The sequence below is a fragment of the Calonectris borealis genome, chromosome 1 (assembly GCF_964195595.1).
Source record: "Calonectris borealis chromosome 1, bCalBor7.hap1.2, whole genome shotgun sequence".
NCBI classification, from domain to species: Eukaryota; Metazoa; Chordata; class Aves; order Procellariiformes; family Procellariidae; genus Calonectris; species Calonectris borealis.
The window spans coordinates 205,980,345-206,001,569 of record NC_134312.1 but is presented as its reverse complement, the minus strand read 5'-3'; the positions used below and the strand labels follow the sequence as shown (position 1 = coordinate 206,001,569).

Genomic DNA, 21,225 nt, shown 5'->3' with positions numbered 1-21,225 from the left:
TAGCAATGAGGTAATGAGAAATAAAATAAAAGAATGCGGGAGTATTGAAACAAAATAAAATGACACCACTTAATATGGCAAAGAGCTATGAAGTTATGTATGTGCGTTAACTTTAGAGAAGCAGATGTGCAGTACATACTCTTTGGTGTCCTTCACGTTGATGGTTATAGGGCATACATTTTTGGTTGCATTTTCATTCTTTCATGTATTTATAACTATGCAAAGTCAAAACAAGTTAGTCGTCGTGTAGACTTTACAGCTTTGGATACTAAACTAAAATTAACTTCTTTCTGTTCCTCTAATTATGCAAACAATGTTAGGTTTCCACATCTACAGATGAAGTGAGTTGGGGTAAGGAGAGGAAGAGTGAAAAGAGGGATGGAATATTACCAACATTGTCTTTTGACTGTATAACATTATTTGGTTCAACAGTTATGTTTCTGGGAAATTTTAGTACGATTTTATTAAAGAAGCATGCAAATGTGGCCTAAAAAAATCCCCCTCTCATTAAACATCAATGTTGTGTTCTTGGGGTGTCTTCTTCAAGAATGTGTTGGATTTAGTGTTTCATCATAGAGAAATACTAAGAATATCCGAAGTACTGTACAAGTTTCTAACATAAGGAAGTTGGGACATAAAAATCTTAGGATGAGTAACTATGAAGTTTGTAGAAGATACGGACTTTTCAATAGTTCTTGCATCATAGTGTTAAGAAAGTGGGGATTTTGTTGCATTTGATCAAGGGGATTTCTCAGTGCTTACTAGAATGAGAAAGTAAATTGTGCACTTTTCTCATGGAAATACTAATGAGTAAGAAAACGACACTGAAAAATTTCAAACTGCTGTAGTGCTTTACTTAACCCCAGAGGAATGCAGCAATGCATGGGCTACATGTTGACATATTCTGCTGATGTCCTTTCCTTGAAGATTCTGAGAAAGAAATTAGTTTCTCTGAAATTAAGAGCACAACATTGAGCCTAAGGTGGAAAAGTAATGTGGGATTGTTGGGGTAGGGGGTTGTTTATTTTAGTTGCTTATTATTATTCCATGAATAGCAAGTTGGCAAAGAATACACACCAATGAAGCTAGCACATAAATGGAATAAAGAGTTCATTGATAGCAACAATGAAACACTGTCAATACAGAGCAATGGCCCTTGTGCTGCAAAATCTTTGGCACTGGGCACTGGATTCTGTATTCCCTTGTGGTCTTTTCTTGTGGCTTCTTTAGAAGGCATTATGGCAAGTGCCCAGCATTAGCTCTATCTGCCCCTGCAGATAGCGTCTCCTCTGTGCCAGCTTACTCTGTGTTTTGCCAAATTAAATTCTTCTGCAGAAATTTGGAAAAAATGTGATCAATCATAAGAGAAGAGTTCGTTTTGTGGTTTTTTTTTTTTTTTTCACCTTTTTTTGGTCTTTTTTTTTTTTCCTATGACAATCAGAAAAGTTAATTTGATCCACAAATTAATTCAGCTGAGAAATAAAGAATAACAAGTGTGCGTGTGTATGTAAATAATTTCATCAAATAGACTTCTAAAAATAGAAGTGCCGTGGACAATATTCCGTGCAATGGTATAGGCTATGAATCATGTGTGTAGGAAAGACTCTAAAATTGAAAGCCACTTGAAACCGAAGATGGCAGAAGCTGTATCAGCTGACTATACAGATTTTTGTGTGTGTTTAAAAGGCATCTTAACATGCATTTTAAATTGCTTTCTAACTATAGGTGATATGGGCATGTGTTGTGGTGGTGATGTTTTATTAAGCTGGGGTTACCTGTTCTGGCAGCAAAACCCAGAATTCTTTTCATGTACAATTGAGGGAATTAATTGCAGTACTGAGATATGTGCCAACATCCCCATGCTCAGCATTGCTGCTTTGGGCTAATTTGTAAGTCCTTTACCGATCCCATGTTTGTGCTGACCTGCTATTATATACATTATGAAATCGGAAGATTTTCTGTATGTGACAGTTACCTATGGCCGTTGATTTTCATTTATTTTTCATTTTAAAGTGGTAGTGAGTGATGAAGAGTGGAAAGAGGTGAAAATTGTGAAGAAAATGCATTTTTGTGCTGTTTTCTGAATTGAGGCCAACAACTGTGAAGCTGGGATTTTTAATGAGAAAGCCCTTAAGGCAGAAAGAAATTTGAAATATAGTAGTGATATATGCAATCTTGTATGATCACTGCTTTTAACTGCTTAATCATTCACACTGCCTAAATATAATTGTACTGCCAGCTGCTGTGTTTACAGCCTATGATGTGGAAAAAGATGTCCCACTGTGACATGTTCTAGTTACGATCAAATTGACTGTAGCAAACACAGAAGCTGTTGAAGTTCAGTGCTTCTCAGTGGGGTGTTCTTGTTCCTCCAGCTTATTTCTGGCTGTTGATATAGTTCGCCTCTGTGAAGCTCTTTCTCAAGGCAGTTCCTGGTTCATCTTCACAGTAAAGAAACGTGTCATGAAGTATTTAAGGAGACATGTTTCTCACAAGTATTTTTCTGGATAAATAGTGTTTTATGGGTTTGTATTTGTAATACTGAATTTTTTTCACTTGTATGAATTTTTAAATGTTTCCTTGCTTCTGTCATTTGGTGCAATAAGAATGCTGCAAATCATGCTCATAGCTGCTGTTCCACAATAATAATGTATCAGTATAAATCTACTTTTTCAAGTGTTTAGATAACTTAGCCAGAAAAATTGTTTGTAGGATGAGAGTTGCTTATGAAATAAATCAAGAACATAAATTGATTTGTAAAGCAATTAAAAAAAAAAAAAACAACCCCACAACAGTGACTCATTTTGAGGTACTGAGGAGTAAAATTCAATGAACTAGATAAATGGTTCTCTTCATTTTAACATGCCGTTTTATCAAGTACTCTGGCAATATTGTTCGGTTTCTGCTGTGGTTTTTTCACTTATGGCTCCTTAATGCTTGGTTTCGTTGAGTAGCTTGGGTTTTAATAAACCTATATGTCAGTGCGTGACCAAATGAGATAGCTCATCAAGCATGGCACCACAATGCATCTAGTCATATCTGGTAGTGGAATCAAACTGCTCAAAGGTTTGAAACACTGAAGGTGTCTGTACGTGGTCGCCTTTCCAGTCGTCAACTGTCCTGAAATTCAGCTGACTGAAGAATTGCCTCTAATATCCTGCCAGCTCAGCCATCGCCCCTTTGCTTCTGCTGTCTTTGAAGCTATACGGTAATAACTAGCTTTTTGTCAGATCACCAGATATGTTGCTGTTACTATTTTAGCCAGAGCATCTGTTGTTTGAAGTCCCATTGACTGCATTCCAGCTGGTGCACAGGAGTTCATTTAGGCATGTTTAATCTTCTCATTAGGTTTCAACTGCTGTTTTTCTTTATTAACCCAGTGAATGATACCAAGATTTTCCAGGATGATTGACATCAAGTCAGGAAGAGTGTTGGTTATTGGAACTCCATTTGCTAGTGAAGTCATCTTTGTAAGTAAAGAAGTGGAAAGACTTTGGCTTTAATATATTTGCTGAGAACAGTTTCTTGCAGGCTGTTACCAGGGTAGGGGTATGGGTCCTCTGCAAGTGCATAAAGTTTCTGCTTTTGGAGCTTGTTTGACTCCTGTCAAAAGCTTGGGCTTCTGTTCTTCCAACCATCAGACTGGCAAAACCCCAAACAACAACCTTCACACCCCAACCAAAAAAATTCTTTGTGCTTACCAACTTGTAGAAATCTTGTCAAGTTTCCTTATCTGTAGAACTTGATCCTTGTTTTGAAGGGCTGTGCCAAAACTAATATTCGTTCTTTGGTCCTTCAGATAATAGCATCCATTGTTTCATCACTTTGTTGCAATGTATTGTTCTCTCCTCCTCCTCAAGGCTCTATATAAGAATTTATTTTATGCTCTGTTTAACAAATCTAGGATAAGAAAGTAGAAGAACAATTCTGGTAACACAAAGGGACTGCATCATAGTTTTATCATCTGATATCCAGCATGTAAGACCCTATCTGAAGCCTAAAATAAGTCAATATATTACAGTTCAAATTAAATCCTCCTTTTTGGCAATTTGAAAAAAAGTGAATCTTAAATAAACCTGACTTCTAGGATAATGCAGAGGGTTTTTTCCATATTTTTATTGAGTAAATATGTGTTAAGCAGATCAATCAAAAATACAAAACTTCAGGAAGAAGTACAATAGAATACACGTTTCCTGATTCCTCTGTGACTTTCCTGAATGGATGATGACTTTTATTATTCTTTCATTAGCATTATGATACTGATGGTTGGTATTATATGTATCCATATTTAATACTGGTGTTATGTTACTTTCTTGTGGTTAAGCTGCAATTATCCTTTTATTGTTTCCGGTATGCATTGTAGTATGCTTCTTTTAGTACTTCCTCTGTCAGAGCTCCACAAAAAAAATCTTGCTGGCCAGTTACTTGCTTCATCCTTACTAAAACAGGCAACTCTGTCTCGGTTATCTCCTTCCACTGAGTGTAAATAGCATGTAGATGGCTACTCTTGGCTATATGCCTCACTGCAAAACTGAACTGAATCCTCCTTTGGAGTTGGGGAAAACAGGGAACAAAAGGTGCAGGTGAGTACTGTCGGAAAATAGAAGTTAACAGAATTGCCAGTTAGAAGTTCTACCCTCTGGCAACTGAGGAATAACAGTGCGTTTTCACTCTTTCTCTGGCACCCAGAGAGATTACTCTATTTGAGTGCCTGCAGAAGAGCAGGGGCAACAACACTTACAGTATCGTTGAGACTTCTGAACATATCGTTGAGACTTCTGAACAGCCGTCCTTCCCTGGATGATAGACTTGTACTGTCAGTCAAAAAAGCTGATAAGGTTTTTATAGTAACTTAGAAGATCAGTTGACTGTTCTTGAAAGAGAATTTCTGTCCTGGGCTAAGTGAAATATCCTACTTCATGTGGACTCCACGAAAAGAGGGACATGACTATTAAGATGTACGTGTTAGAAGCTGTGTAAGAGCGACTCTTGTAATGCTGCATAGCTTGCAGATGCTAAAAAGGTGATTTGTTTGGTGTGGTGATTTACCTTCCTACATCTGGAAGGAGCAGGATGTATTGAGGGCTTTCAGTGACATTAAGACTCTGGGATATACAGTGATAAATGACATCTTGTAAAGCTGGACAAGGTCTCTGCTCCATCTCTCTGCTCTTTCCATTTTTTTTGTCCAGACAATGTAAGATGGTAGTGATATCATTTGCCTCTTCTTGATTGAAGAGGCAGTCGCTCTTAAATCTGATTTAATTCAGTTTTGAATCTTCGTATCTTATTGCACAGCTGGTCCTTTCTGTGAGTAGGTGAATTTTGTAATCAAGTAAAATGATGATGCTCCTAAGAAAGAAATTGATAAATATAAGTAATTGCACCGCTTGGTCCGATGTTGGTGGTTCAACTGCGATGTTGAGCTTTGAGTTTGTACAGAGTAACTCCTATTACAGCCTCTAGGAAGCTGTCCAAATAAGCTAGAATTTTCTGTAGAATAATATTTTTTATATTTTCAGGTAAAAGTAACTTTACAGAACCTGTAAATTACGGTCACAGGAAACATCTGACCTTGGAACTTCATTTTATTCCTTGCTACACTGAACAGCTTTCACCTTAATATGGTATCTTCTAATACTTTCAAGCTATTAGAATAGGTCTTATATAGAGGCAGAAATCTCCAAATGGTATCATTCTGGATGATTTTATCAAGTTATCTAATGAGCTCTGTAATTCTTACTACATTCTCTATACCCACTATTTCTGAGTTAAGTTAAACATGCCTCTTTCAGGTTCAAAACGTATAAGCATTAACATTGTCTGATTTGCTGACACAGCAAAAGAGAGATTGGCATCTGTGTATGACTAATCCAGGATATAAAAGGGAGACTCCACCTTGGATATTTTTATCATTTGTTTTCCTTTCCCTTGACATTTGTTCCACTGAGCCTTGTGTGGAAGAGTGATAGGGGAGAGTCCATGCTCCCTCATTTCCTTTCATGTTCACAGAGACGCTGATCATCGTGGGCAGCTATTAGATTGTCCAGAGGAAATAAATCTGCATTCCTACTAGTGATAGTTAATTTTTACATTTCAGTGTACTTGCAATATAGAATCTTTTTCATTCAATCACCTTAAGGCCATATTATTCCTTCTGGCATCAATTGGTATGCAGCAACTTTATAGAAGGGTTTAGGACACAGTGTAGTAACTTGGTGGAAGAGCCAACAATAAAACTGTGTTTCTTTCCTTAAAATTCAAAGCATCCTGCTACGAATAAATTCAAGTTTATGTCTTTCAAACAGCTGTAGAACAATCAGTTACTTAGATATCAAAGAAGCTGTATTTGCATAAAAGGGAGTGCTTCAGCTTATAAAAATCTATTTTGTCTTCATCTATACAGATGGTAGGAAACACTTTGTGTTTAGCATCTAATTTGTTAATACATGTAATAGTATAATCTTCATGTACAGTACAGTAGGAAATGTTCAGTAAGGATGCAATAATTCTGGGGAGCATTCTTTCCTGTTTTCCATGCTTTTTACCAAAAAGATACAGAATTTATTTACCCAATTCTTTACACCTTAGTTATTTATCAGACAAACATATGGAATTCCTTACTAATACAATAAAAAATTTGTTCACGTCTGTATTGTCTAAAGACTGCTGGTTCTCTTGTTGTACTGATGTACTCTATAGCTGCATGTAAAAATATGAAAGCAGCAGATACTGAGTAAATACAGGGGTAGGGCAAAATCCTGGTGAGGATTCTGTTGCTTGATAGTGGTTACCTTTTAATTAAAAAACATAAATTTCAGTCATCTTACTGTGTGGATTCTTATTTGGAGGTGTTGGAAAGATTTTTCAACCCTTATTTCATTTAGGATAGTGGAATGGTTCTTACTGTTGGAGATTGTTCAAATTTAAATGACACTTTTTGTGTGTGTGTATGTGTGTGTGTGTGTATTGATTTAGGACACTAGGCCAATTTGTGTATTTATATGCTAGGTTTTACTCCTGCCAGGAAAAAGGTTAGCCTTCTAATTTTGTGTCCGGCATTGAGTAAATGAGTATTTATGGCTTTACAAGAACAGAGGGTTAAAGAAATCATGGAATCACAAAATGGCTGAGGTTGGAAGGGGCCTCACGAGGTCATCTGGTCCAACCCCCGCTGCTCAAGCAGGGCCACCTAGAGCCAGTTGCCCAGGACCATGTCCAGATGGCTTTTGAACATCCCCAAGGATGAGGAGGCAGATACATGATGCTTTTGAAACAGAATTTATGACTTGGCTTTTGTTCATAACTTATCCTTATCATGACTTTTGATTAGATTTAGCAGATATCAGAACCTTAATTGCCAATTTTCTTAGGTTCAAAATGGATACCTCTAGGACATAGAGAGTTGTTGCTGGTTTTCTGGGCTCATCTGGACTGGTAGCATTTTTAAGTCTTGACTGAGTTCATTCGTTACCGCATTCATCTCTGCATTTGCCATTAGTATACCTAAAAAAGAAAAGAACAGATTTATGTGGTTACACTGATATTCTGTATTTATGATTTTTTTGTTGTTGTTGGAGTGTGTACAATTCTAATGAAATTTTATGCTATAAAGTTTGGACTGCTTTGACGTTTCTGTGGTCCAAAGGTCCACTCTGTGTAATTCAGTGAAAATAGTGCTCATAATCCATGGACAACTTAGTTGATTGGCAAGCATTTGTGGTTTATTTTTTTCCCTTCAATTTCTTTTTACAAAGCTTTTACATAACACTGTATAATGTTTTAGTGTATTAGAATAGTTAGGAAGTGATTCTTTTGATAATGTTTATGAAAGAAACTGTCATGAGCTTTATTTTAATCTGCAAACTAATCTTGCAGTATTGTAAACAATAGTGGTCTACTTACATATGCAATTTATCACTAGACATTAATTTCTTACACTAACTTCTTAATTTCAAGAAGTATAACAGTTCTTGAGTTGTCAACATAATACCTGTATTAATGTTTGAAATCTGGCGTCAGCATGTTTCATAGGTTTCCAGGATATCTTGGGCACTTTGATTTCAAAATGGTGATGGAGATTTTTGAATGAAGTTACTGTCCAAAAAAGATACTAGAAAGGAAACTTTGTAAACAGAAAAAATGTTTCATGCAGAAATGCATGAAACCTTGCTCCAGTGAAGCTGTAATGGAGTAATTCTGATTTTCTTTTTTTTTTTTTTTTCCCTTGAATTTTAGATTTATCCATGGCAGTGCAAAAATTTTCACAGTCTTTACAAGATTTCCAGTTTGAGTGTATTGGAGATGCTGAAACTGATGATGAAATTAATATTGGTAAGTACATTCTGTGCTCTGGTTGCAGTAACATTTTATATTGTTTCTTGTATATTTAATATAATATCACAAATATAGTGGGGCAGTTCACAGTTGTGTTTTTTTTATAATGGAGCATGTAACAAAAATTAAAAAAATTAATAAGTAGAAATCATGCAAGACTTTAAAAATGCATTTCAAAAAAACTATGTCTTCATGACATAGCTTGCTTGGTTCATTGTAAAGTGGTCAGAAGTACTTTGTCAACTGAGTCAATTGTGAATCTTCTAAATTCTGCTGCTATTTTTAATTTGCAGCCAGTTTTCCTTGGGATACTAAAAAGTACACAAGTTTCCTATGAAATAACATAAGTCTGCAAAAAACACTTAAATGCCTAGTAAGACACAGGAAGTATTTAAGAGTCAAAAACCAGGAATATGTTCTTTACAACTTGTGCATTCCTGAGTATATAGTTGTCTGAACTTTTGCCAGTAAAATTTACTAGCTGCTTAATGTTCTGCCTCTGTGCACACCCAGAACTTCTGCCTTCGCAGAACTGAACAGCTCAGCTTGTCTTGAACATAAGCCTCTTTAATATCATCAAGATATTCTTCCCTCAGCAGACTAATCTTGGCAACATTTCCAGGATTCAGAAATTCTGCCACTCTTTACTGCAAGGCATCGCCGCGGTTGCAGTGATGCTTTTGGGCAGTAGCACAGCAGCTGGAGTGCTCTAGCTCCCGTTGGTGAGAAACTTGGATTATAATCCATTTTTGGAATGGCTAAGTTCAGTGTCGTGAGTCTTATATACCACATGGCCCCCACGTCTCTCCCAAAACATCTGAGAGGAAGGAAGATGGTTGTTAAAGAGTAGTTGCTTCTAAAAATAAATAATTTGGCAGTACAAGAGGGAACGTAGGACTTGTTAGTATTTTTTTTAAAAAAGATCTATGTAATGCAGAGAGGAAACTCAAATTTGTGCTTTTCCAAGCATATCCCTTATTTTCAAGTCTCCTCTCCCTTCAATATTTCTCTTTTCCTGACTGAGTTACTAATCATTGGACAAAAGGTCTGAGCTGCTTGCTTTCACTGGCAAGGTTTGCCTCATCCTCACCCTGCAACATTGTGGTAGTTAGGAGGCTGTCATCAAAGGTGGCTGGGATTTGGTCACTGTCTTCCGCTAACCTTTGGCAGGGGAGCAGGAGGGGAGCTTTAATTTTACTGACATATAAAAGTAGGGGAATGAAACCACTGAGCTGCCTCTACTCAGATATAAAATTGCATAGATTCTTCAGGTATATCAAGCTTGGAAAGAGACAAAAAATGAATGGTGTGTATGCACTCTTTGGCATTCTACATATTACTTCTTGGCTGTTGAAGTTAGCTTGTACAGATTTTATGTGTTTAAACTAAATCTACAACATCTTAGTTATATGTCTTAGATTTGGTCAATAACTTTTTTAAAGACATAAGGTTTTGCATTTAAAATGAGGTGACTGAGGACAAAGACAACTTTCATTTTACTTGTAACCTCAGTGTAGCAAAGAGAAGACATTTTATTGTTTGGACATTAAACAGGCATTTAAAACTATTTAGGAAAAAACCAGAGTTTGTGAAGCTTGACAGCTGATTTATTTCACTTGGAGCTTCAAAGAAGGGATTTCTAGCTTCTAAAGCACCCATTGCCTGAAAGATTGTCACGTACATCAAAGAAGCGTATAAGAGTAAAAGGTAAACTGACAGGAATCAAATTCAAGTCTAACAGAGCTTGAATGATACTGTGTGCTTATATAGGGTAAGGCTCAATTTTTGATCTCCCTAGAGCAGTGACCTAGAATTTATCCATATCTTTAACATGCCCCAACCAGCTAGATGTTTGCTTATCATCAAAGACAGCTTTGTATAGATGAATCCTGCTCTCTGCCTCCTTCTGCTTTCACCTCCTTTTTTTAAGAATATCTGTGACTGTGCAGGCCACTGGGAAATTTTACTTCAGTCCGTACTGATACTCTGACTTGATAAGTTTTGTATAAAACCACCATATACATAGGGGCTTAATACAGGGACTACATTCTGAAGATTTTAAAATACACTTCTGTTTCAAGCTTAGCATTGGAAATTTACCCTCTGAGTAAGGCTGCTTCTCTCAGGATGTGATTATTTCTCTTTAAAAAAACAAAGTTTCAACTTTTTTCAAAATTGAAATATAAGTGATTTTTTTTCTTTTTTCTTACCAGTAATAAGTATTTGGAACTGAGTTGATAGCTCCGTGAACTTTTTTTTGAGGCAGTACTAGAGTTGAAGGTCTCTGTTCAGTAACTAAGTGCAACTTTTTTTTTTTTGCCTTTTTTTACCAACCTGAGCTGTAATAACAGCAGTTTTATTTGCATTTCCTGTAACCTGTGCCTTTTTAGATGCTCTCTTTGTATAACTCATCTATTCCAATAAGCCCATTACACAAAATAGGTGAGAAGTAGTTTTAGTTAAGCTCCATGACACACTCAATATAAAGAGAATTATGGTGGTGTTCTTCATCTTTATTTTAATTCACCTGTTATTTAATCCAGTGATTTATTTGGGTTTTTTATTTTCTTTCAATTCCTATCTTTGGTTTCTAATTTTTATTATTTCTTACTTTTTATTTACAAATGTTTAATTCTTTGGTAGAAGTGTTGTTCTTTGACAAAAAAATCCACGTGTCTCTTTGTGGCTGTGTAATGCATCTTAGGTAATCCTAAAATGTTGTCGCAAGTTACCCAGACTTATCTACGTAGCCACTTTCAGATATAACATGCTCAGTTTAGAGTCAGACATTTTGTGCATGGGTTGTAAGCTATTTCCCTGACTTTCTTGAATAAGCAGACTGCCTTGTTCCTCAAATCATCTACAACATTTTTTTTAAACTCTCAACATCGAAGGATTCATGCTATAAAAAACTTTTTCAGATTTTCAGATATTTGCCAGCAAATTGGATTTGGGAAACAGTGCTCCCCAGCTTTAGTAGCTTTTCTCATTAAAAATAAACAGCTAGCAACAATTGCCAGTGTTGTCTCTTCCTCTGTTTTGAAATGCACGTGGCAGCATGTGATCTGCAGCGACGCAAGGGCCACAGTATTTGGTAGAGCCATACTAATTGATAGTAGAACATGGATATTAGATCCAGTTGCATGTGATTCAGCCAAGCTGTAATTTTTTTGTGCAATTGAAAAGTTATTCAGAAAGTGGTATCTTTAAAGCAAAAATATCATGATGAATAACAGTGAATCATTAATACTGAAAAGGCATAGTAATGAAGGTTTGGTGTAACTTACCCTTGCTCTAAGGAGAGGGTGGTACTTCCCCCATCTTACAAACAACTATGCTTTCCTTGGTCTGAAGTAGCCAAGACTTGACAACATTTTGCCACTTACTCTTTTAGACATATCATCCTGTGCACAGTTACTCTCAGCCCCCTTTGCAATTAATATTTTGCACAAAGATTAAATACTTCAAATTGGCAATGAATGAATGTAAAGGAGGTCAGTCATTTTTCATGCCCAGTGAGAGTTTTGTGCAAAATAGATGCATGATTTTTACATGTTTCAAACCTTACAGGTAACATAGCATGTTACACAGATGGGATAAGTGCAAAAAACTAAGTTTTTAATGAACAAGTGTCTTTTTCCTCAGTATACACTGTGCAGGCATAAATTTTGCAAGGAGAAGGTTTGCCCAGCTCCTCCTTTCCTAGTATTATCCAGCTTGTGTCACCTGATTCCTTCTCCAGGAATCTCCCTGGTTTTCTCCTCTTTTCTTCTGTTTGTGTTATCTGGATTGTGGCTGATACAGATGAAAATAATGAACATTATTATTTAACTCAAAGGAATTCTGTCCTGTTTCTTTAACAAATTCTTGTCTATTTTGTATTATGGCTAATTATAGATCAGTGAGACTTAAAATCAGCAGTGTAAGACCATGCTCTTCAGAATTAGAAGAAACCAAGACAAATAAATACATTCTGATGTTCTGGCATTTTACTTTAGTATCTGTTTTTTATTAGTGTGTGCTATTTAGGAAAAAGCACTGAAAGGCATGTGTATTTCACTCCTGGTTTTGAATTTTTTTTTTTCCCTTGAAGAGGATTATAGTATGACAGATGTTTCAGGTAGTATCAGATGCTTGATTTAGGAATGTAAGAGGATTATGATGATCTATGAAATCATTATTAATTGAACCACAAGGAAGTTCTAAAATGTGGTATTTTTCCTTGTGGGAACTGAATTCTCCTCTCGCTGCTAGCAGTTGTGGCTCATGTGATCTTTGCTGACTCACACCTCAAGTCGTTTATGGGATTATTAAAATTGCTAGCAACTAACCATCTACAGAACTGTTAACTCATACCAAGCAATTATGTTGTATACAGCAGTTAGTTTCAAGTTGAACTTTGAAAAATCAACTAAAATGTACTGAGGAGAAAGAACTTTAAAAAACAAAACAAACAAACAAAAAAACCCATCAGAAACCCAAACTTTAATAGTAGTTGTTTGTTAAAGTCCACTGCTGTGTTCTTAAGGCTCTCTTGTTTGAGTTGAGCAATGATGCCAGAAGCTCAGTCGTCTTTTTTGCTTGTACTGGGCATCCACGTGCACAATGCTTTTGAGTTAGCAGCTGCTCTGCCCTCTTGGAGAGCCTGTCAGAGGACAAGCGTCCTGTCATTCAAAGCAGCACATAGATCTGTCTTGGGAAATTTGTGTATAAAACTACACAAATAAGAAAAAATCAGAGTGTTTCCCTCCCCGCATCTCTTACAACAATGTAAAAGGTTAATTGGCATTAAGAGGTACCAAATTCCATTTTTTTAATGCAACAAACTGTGCATGCAATGCTCTATTAAAATGGAGGGGGGAAAAAAAAAAAGAAGAGAATTTATAGGAGCTTTATGCCTGCCTAAAGCATGTGGAGGCAAATCTTGACAAATCAATCTGTAGACGTTGCAGTCTCCAAGTTAGTTTGGAGCCATTCGGAGGCTAATCGGGAACCTCGGGAGGTAGCTGTCAGGCTAGTCACAATTTCAAGCCTCTGTATGTTGTCTGTGGTGTGCAATGGCTTCTTGAATTTGCCTGGCTGTTTCGGAATTATTTATTAAATGCCATTGAGCCACCTATATTCTGAATCACTTGGATATCTTACAGGTCATCTCCTTAATCACTTGAGGTTAGCTTTGATGTTCAAGAAAGTTCTTTTTAGGGTTAATATTCTACCTATTTTGTACCGAATTCCCATTTGTAACCAGGTTTCTGAATGGAATTAGCAAGTACCAAATAAGTCTAAAAGGAATTCCAGCGGCTCAGGTCTACTACTGCCTTATCCAAACCAAGGAAAGAGGAGGATCTTGCCACCACCTTGAGGGTAGAGTTCCGGGGGTGGATTTTTTTAGCATAGGTATCATCCCAATAACTTTCGTAGTGCTTGAGTTTGTTGATCTTGTGGAACATATGAGAGACAAGCATATTTACAAAAGGTGTTTTTTTTAGATGGGTGGGGAAGGGTTGAGTCTTCAGTTAGCATAGAAAGCTATTTGCGACTGAGCGTGAATTTGCATAGAAAGATTGTATGCTGTTTTGCCACAGTAATTGCCTGCCTAGATTTGCCAGCTCTTTTTCCTCCAGTTGGAAGAATGAATTTTAAGATTAACTTTTTAGGTGACCTTCAAAGCAACTTTGCATAAGCTACTTGTAAGATCCGAATCACAGGACAGAGTGACTCCTATTGGACTATTTTTATCTACAAAACAGTAACATATTATGGGCGGAACTCGGCACAATCAGGGTGTGAAATGCCTAGAGTATTTGTTTAAAATCTGTTAAATCTGTTCCTATCGTTATTTTTTTTTTATCCCTGTTTCATATTTAAACAAATGCCACCTGTTTCCGGAACGCTATTGTTTATTGACTCCAAGAAATGAGTGATTTTATGCTAGTGCTAGGATCCCATACAGGCTTAAAAACAGCATCTGCACCAGAAAGAGAAGGTTGGCATTTTGTTGGTCCAGCCCAGAGCTCTTGTCCTTGCTGTGGAAGGTCAAATGAGGCTGACAAAGCAGGAAATAAAATAATTTTGCAATAGGCCTTTATCTGTGCAGGAGGAAAAGGTAAAATAAGATCAACAACACAGGCCTTGTTTTTTCTTCTTCTCCAAGATACATATCAGAAGATTGTTAGAATTTGCATGCTCCATTCCCTGTTACCTTAAGATGCATATTCAAATGAAAAAAATTAGATTGGAGTTGCTGATGCAGTTACTGCCCTTCCTGTCTGTCCTACCCTTCTTATGTAGCTGGAGTAGCTGGATGTGAAGTAGGAGATCTCCTGAGTCACTGCACTTAAATCCTGGTGTGCTAAGGGAATCTAAAATTCATGCTGGTTCATTTTATTGTATTGGACTGCAAACTGTGCTGTCTCAGACTGCCATTTGCCTTGAGCTCATGCTGTTTACAGAAAGAGGTTGAGGCAGCCAATGGACAGCAATAGCTTTGGTTGTCCTGGTGCATTCTGCTACGGAGATTAAATGAGTCAACATTTGATCTGAACAGCTGAATAGACAAGTAGACAAGTCCATAACACTCACGGATCAAGATGAAGTATCTGTTGTGTCCCTCATTAATAGTTTGATCTTCTGGACTCCTGTAGATGCATTCTACTTTATTGTCCTCATTCCATGCCTTCAACGTACCTCTTCCTCCCTCCTTCGTCACTTAGCTTTGTTATTTCTAGAGTTGAGCATCCCAGTGGAAGTATGAATGCCTGTGGGGAGACAGTCTGAGGACTAGAGAATTGCCTTACAGAGTTGGTTTGAAAATAACTGGTATGTACTGTTGCTGTGTATAATACACTTCTAGTAAAAAGGCATAATGCTTTAGAGTTGTCAAGTTGGTATACCTCTTGAGCAATAGGCATTCGTTGTGAAAAACAGGTCGTGGTTTGATCAACTGAGCTTTGAGATATTCATCTTCAGGTTTGAGCAAATAAGATGAAGGATTTGTACTTTCTGAAATCAAAATTCTTAGTAGAGATTAGAGTTTTAAGCACAGGAAGTCCTTGATCCCTTTGTAGGCCTAAATTCAACAAAGCAATTATGGCAAACCTAACATTTGTTGAAGTATTTGGTGATATTTTTCCTAATTAAACTGTTTTGCCATTCAAGTAATAAATGCGCTAAATTTTACAAATCAGAAAAACAGTATTAATGGTTCTCAGCTGCATTCTGAATACGTTGCTTTTCCTTTTACTTGCCCTATTTCAGCACCCGCAAAGAGCCACACACAAATGAATTTTGTACAGCTGGAAAGATTGAAATATAAGGGTTTTTTTCCCTTCCTTTAAAGTATGGATGTGCCTCTGAAGAATCGAGGATTGCCAAGCCTGAAATGTAGTCATAATTACTTCTAACTCCTTTGTTTATGGAATGCTAGGATTGAATATCACTTTTGCAGCTTAATATGTTGTATGTTGCCCAGTGGTTATTTCCCACATTGTCTTGTTATTCAGCTGTTCAAAAAACTTGAGCATGAAGTAGCAATTGTTTTCTTAGAATGAAAGATTTGTATTCATGGTCAATTTCTATTGCGATTCTTTCTAGTGGGATTGGGGCGGGGAGGGGAAAGCAGGAGAGGATTGAAAGAATCTCTGATTTAGCCAGAATCCATCTTTGATCTTATCTATTTGTGAATATTCCATGTTTTTTAAAGCTGTTCTTCCTCTGACAGGCTGTGGATATCAGTCAGCTCTGGAGAAGTCTGATCTTTCAAGTCAAAGGTTAATGGTTAATTTAGTTAAGGTAAAGATTAACTGGATTAAGTGGACTTTTACAGTATAGGAAGTTATGCTGTTAGTTTCAATGGGTGCCAATTCAAGCTGCTAGGGTTTCAAAGTAGGTCTCTAGAAGCACTTTAAGATCATTTCATACCTGTTGGACAAAAGAAAATGTATTGAATATTGTTCCCCACATCCTGCTGAGCTATGCAGCTATAGAGCTCAGCCTCAGGGCTGCTGTGCCTGTGGCTCCATCAGGTGGAAACAGAAACTGATTTCTCTTTGGCAGATATGATAATTTTAAACGCTGTTTTGTAGTAGCACAGATATGCAGTATTTTTTAATGACCACTCGTCTAAAACCGTTATCTCTTTATTCTGTGAGAACATGGTGAAAATAGAAAATTTGTTGTGGCTAGTCCTGAAAGCCTCCACTCCTTCACAGAAGCATAGAAGGAAGGGGAGAGACAAGAAAAGTGATTTACTAGTGTCGTGGTTTAACCTGGCAGGCAGCCAAATACCACGCAGCCGCTCACTCACTCCCCCCGCCCCGCCAGTGGGACACGGAGAGAATCGGAAGGGTAAGAGTGAGAAAAACTCGTGGGTTGAGATAAAGACAGTTTAATAGAACAGAAAAGGGAAAATAATAATAGTAATAATGATAGAATATACAAAATGAGTGATGCACAATGCAATTGCTCACCACCCGCGCTGGCCGATAACCAAGTAGCGATCGGTACTTCCTGGATCACGCCTACCCTTGATATACTGAGCATGACGTCACATGGTATGGAATACCCCATTGGCCAGCTGGGCTGGCTGTCCTGATTATGTTCCCTCCCATCTTGTGCACCTAGCTCAGTCAGTAGGCATGGGAGCTGTCCTTGGACTAGGAGGGCACTTAGCAACAACTGAAAACATCAGTGTGTTATCAACATTCTCCTCATACTAAATCCAAAACACAGCACTAGGAAGAAGTTTAACCCTATCCCAGCCGAAACCAGGACAACTAGTTTGTGGAAGGGTTTTGATATAGTGCTCTCTGAGAGCAAGTGACTGCCTGGGAGATCCATTCAGTCCCATGTTCCTAACAAAATGGAAGAAATTGCTTAGATGATTTAAAATGTTTCTGCTGTCACTTCAGGATGCCATATTTTGGGAGAGGTGCTATAGACTAATAAGGTCTAGAATGGGCTTTTTCTACCACAGCTCTGCTAGTATTGTATTGAAAAATTGTTGTGTTGAAGAATTCATGCTGCAGAAGATAGATAAATTTCCAAATTGAATGATATATTTTCAAAATATTTGCTGCTTTTATAATTGGAGTAGAACACTAACACAGGGTAGATATAGATAACTTTTTTTAATGATGTGTTGAAAGTGGTGGTGGTGTTTGCGTAATTGTTTGGTGTGGGTTTGTTTTCTTTGTGTTTTTACTAACACACTGTGAGATAGACAGCCATTACAAACTTGAAAAATCTTTCAGGACTCTAGGAAACGTTTTGCCCTTTGATCCATTTAGAATTTTCTACTTGTATTTGCTTTGTGAGGTTCTGCATGAGTAGGGCACGGCAATTTACTGATATTAAGTCAAGTAATTGGATTTATTTAAATTGTGTAACATTGCATGTCTTAAGGTTATCTCTCCAAGTATTGTGTTTGACAAGTGCTGACAGTGGATCTGGAAATTCTAGATAACCTGACTTTCTTGCAAGTCATCTTAGTTTGTATATAAATGTGTAGCTTTTTTTGTAGACTTTTGTTGAAAAGGAGTGGAGCAGAAAGTGTAAATGTCTTGGCTCAAAGCATTGTCTTAACTTTTGTACAGGGCTTATATTTGTTTGTTAAAATATTTGTGACACAATAGCTACTTTTTATAGCAAAGAATTCTTGATTATCATACTGTTTGTAACTGGTTTTAGATAGTTATGCTGACAGAGGTTTGTTTCAATAAAATTTTGTAATGGGGAAAAGGATTTTTACTTCTAATAGCAGCCCTACATTTTATGCTTTACATGTGTTTTGAAAAAAACCTTCATAAAATACCTTGCTATATTTGCTCATTAAGTTTTGCAAGATGAAAATACTTTTGAGTTAAAATTCCAGTTGCCTAGTATGGTATGTACATACTATACTGTACTTGCAAACACATCTTGCAAAGCTTTGGGCTTTGATTAAGCTTCTATCTTGATTTGTTGCCTTGTATGGTTCGCATGTTAGTCTGCGCTTTGAGGCACACGTGTATTGTGCTCAGACAGGAGGGTCCATGGTTACTGTGGAACTTGCTGGCCTCTCCTGCTGGTTTGTCTTGCCTTTACAGTGTGACAAAACCCAGAAGACTGGTGAGGGGAAATGCTTGTGCTGGTATATGGCCAGCAGTGGAAGGGCTTTTAAACATCTGTTCATGGGGAACACTCCCTAAAAAACATATAGGGATTGAATGCAATAAACCAGGGGAGGTCAAGCAGGGAGGGTTACTGCATCTATGATAGTTTCATTGCTGGTTTTGTCTTCATGGGGAATTTGGAACACTTATTAACATCTCTCTGTCCTAATACTGCAAAGAGCCAATATGCTCCAAATTGTGATGTAGAGGACAAAATACCACCGCATTTACTCTGAGTTTACAGTGCTTTTAACTCAAACGAAGTAGAAAAAAGCCTTGGGGTTTTTTTTGGTTTGTTTGTTTACTTTTAGTTATGTGGATTTCAGTAGCTGTGCTCTGATAAAGTTCTCTGCTTGCCAGTATATAGTGGAAGATGTGATCATATTTGGAGAACAATATGTAGTCCTTGAAGCATAAATTAGGGCATAAAAGTCTAATTTTGTCATTTTCCTTGCTTCCTCATTTGTGTAATTTCTTTGCAGAAGTTTTAAACCAGGCATTTTTAATCTCTGTGTCTCTTTGTCTCTCATCATACTTTTCCTTCCTGATGTATAATGGGTTTGTTTGGCAAATTTGGATTTATTTTTGTAGGATACGCACTTATTTTCAAGAATTGAAAAAATTTGGCAAAATACCTTTCCTCACAGTTCAAGGTGGGAATTGCCACGAGAAACAAAATTACCACTGTAAGTTGTGCTCCCTGGGAGGATCTAACTCTTACAGCAATAGTTACTGTTTATTTTTCTCATGGGCATGTCTGTGTTAAGTCAGGATAAACCATTCCTGAAATTGGATGGAATTTTTTTTTTTTTTTTTTTTAATTTTTAGTTCATCAGAGTTGAAAGTTCGAAGTCTGAATTAGGTAGAAATTGCTTCAAAATCCGAAAGATCGTGGTACTGATTGATAAAAAAGCATTGGATTAAGCCCTTGCAGAGTTTTCTTACCAGATTAATTATGGAGCAAATAGTAAGAATGTTCATTTATTGAGTGCAAAATTGCTTCACTTTGTCTGCTCTAAGTATGTCTTGATTCTATCACAAGAGCAGTTCAGACCAGACGGAGTTGTCTCTACCTTTGTGTACCTTCCCATGATGGAAATCTTCAAGGAAATTTGTGGTTATTGGGGCTGTGAATTTAAACCACTGTCTGCTGGCAGAATCTGCTGTCAATTTGAGAGTGTCGGGGTATTTCCATGTAATTTTAAAACCACTACAGGGTAGAAGTGGCAGAGGAAATAGCAGCAGCCAACGAAAAATTAAAACCCGAGCAAGAATTGGGAAGATTTAGCAGACATGTACTTGTCCAAATACAGCATTTCTGAAAATCTATTTAAAAAAAAACCCACAACTGTTTTCTGTAGGAATATATTGCAGTTGTCTTTCATTACTATTTTTTAAATTATATTACAGCGTTACTCAAACCCAGTCAACATTGGTTATGAAATATTTATAAATTGCACAAATTAGTCTTTATTTCAGTTTGCAGACTAAGGTGTTGATCCTGCAGCTTGTTCCCTTTGGGCTAATTCCATTTAAAGCTGTAGATAATTGTACACTGTTAAGTTTTATAGGCTTTATTCAGTCGAAAAGAAAAGAAAAAGAATTGTTAACAAATCAGTCCAGGTTGTGACAGTGGTAAAGGAGATCTGTGTTGTATGAAATAAGGGTATATTTAAATTCATAGCCAACATATTGAAAGACAAAGAGAATGGGAGGCTTTGGGAGCCTTTTTTCAAGACAGTCCTCCTCTGGATTTACATTTTGGCATGTTGAAAACTTGTCACAGTTGTGACATTTTGAGATGTCCAGTTTAGTTACCTTCAGACATACACTACAGATCCTGTGTGGCTTTTATGACATCCACAATTCTTGTTAGGTAGAAAGTACTTAGAAAGCAGATTATTGTCTCTTTATTCCAGATACTTGTGGTGGCCTGTCAGTGTTAATCTGAAATTTGTGATTTTTCTGTGTGATCAGGAAACCATCTGTTGCTCCTCTTGTCCTACTTTCCCCTTCCCCTCCCCCCCCCCCCCACTTTTTCAGTATGGCTTAAAGCCACAGAAAGAAGGATGGAAATTTTATTTGATGTTGTGGTTTTTTGAAAAACTGCTTGAAATAGCATTTGTGGCTGCAAATATTGTTAGTCATTAAAAGCTCTGGAAATATGTCTGTGAATTAGTAACTATTTAATAATATATTTACTTTCATTTTAGAATTGGAAAAGAACGTCTCTTCTTCCAACCCTCCCAGCACTCATGGATCTTATAGTTACACTGTTTTGTCACTGAGGTCTAGTAAACAAGTGTTAATCCTTAGGAAATTTCCTTATGGGTCTTAGGTCCATCCTGAATTCTGATTCGGTAATGTGTTACTTACTGGGAAGAACTCCCATGGAGGCTTTAGTTGAAGTTCGTGCTCAGTCATGAATTCAGAGCCTGCTATATCACGTCTATGCTAGATGTGACCAGTTCTGGAGAGAGGATGTACTTGACTGACCTTCCTGCCAAAGCGTTTTGGGAGCAATGTACAGCACAGTCCTGGCATTTCCCCAGTCAGATCAGGAAGGTACAAGGAAATCTCTGACAGGCTTGCACATTGTCACCTCTTACACAGCAAGATGTTGTAAGAACAAATGACATCTTTCTGTATGTATATTTTTTCCATGTTGGCATTCACGTGTCTGAAGATAGTGGTGATATCTGCTTAGAATACTATAAAATGTTTTTTAGTGTACTTT

At 37.1% G+C, this 21,225-nt stretch overlaps 1 protein-coding gene across 1 annotated transcript in view; it reads left to right on the top strand.

The window, feature by feature from the left end:
• The window catches only part of ARHGAP42 (Rho GTPase activating protein 42), a 164,294-nt gene that overhangs the window by 27,662 nt on the left and 115,407 nt on the right, over positions 1-21,225 (top strand). The window contains exon 2 of the mRNA XM_075140100.1: positions 8,239-8,334. Within this exon, the coding sequence (XP_074996201.1) occupies positions 8,239-8,334 (96 nt within the window). The remainder of the gene's footprint in view (positions 1-8,238; positions 8,335-21,225) is intronic.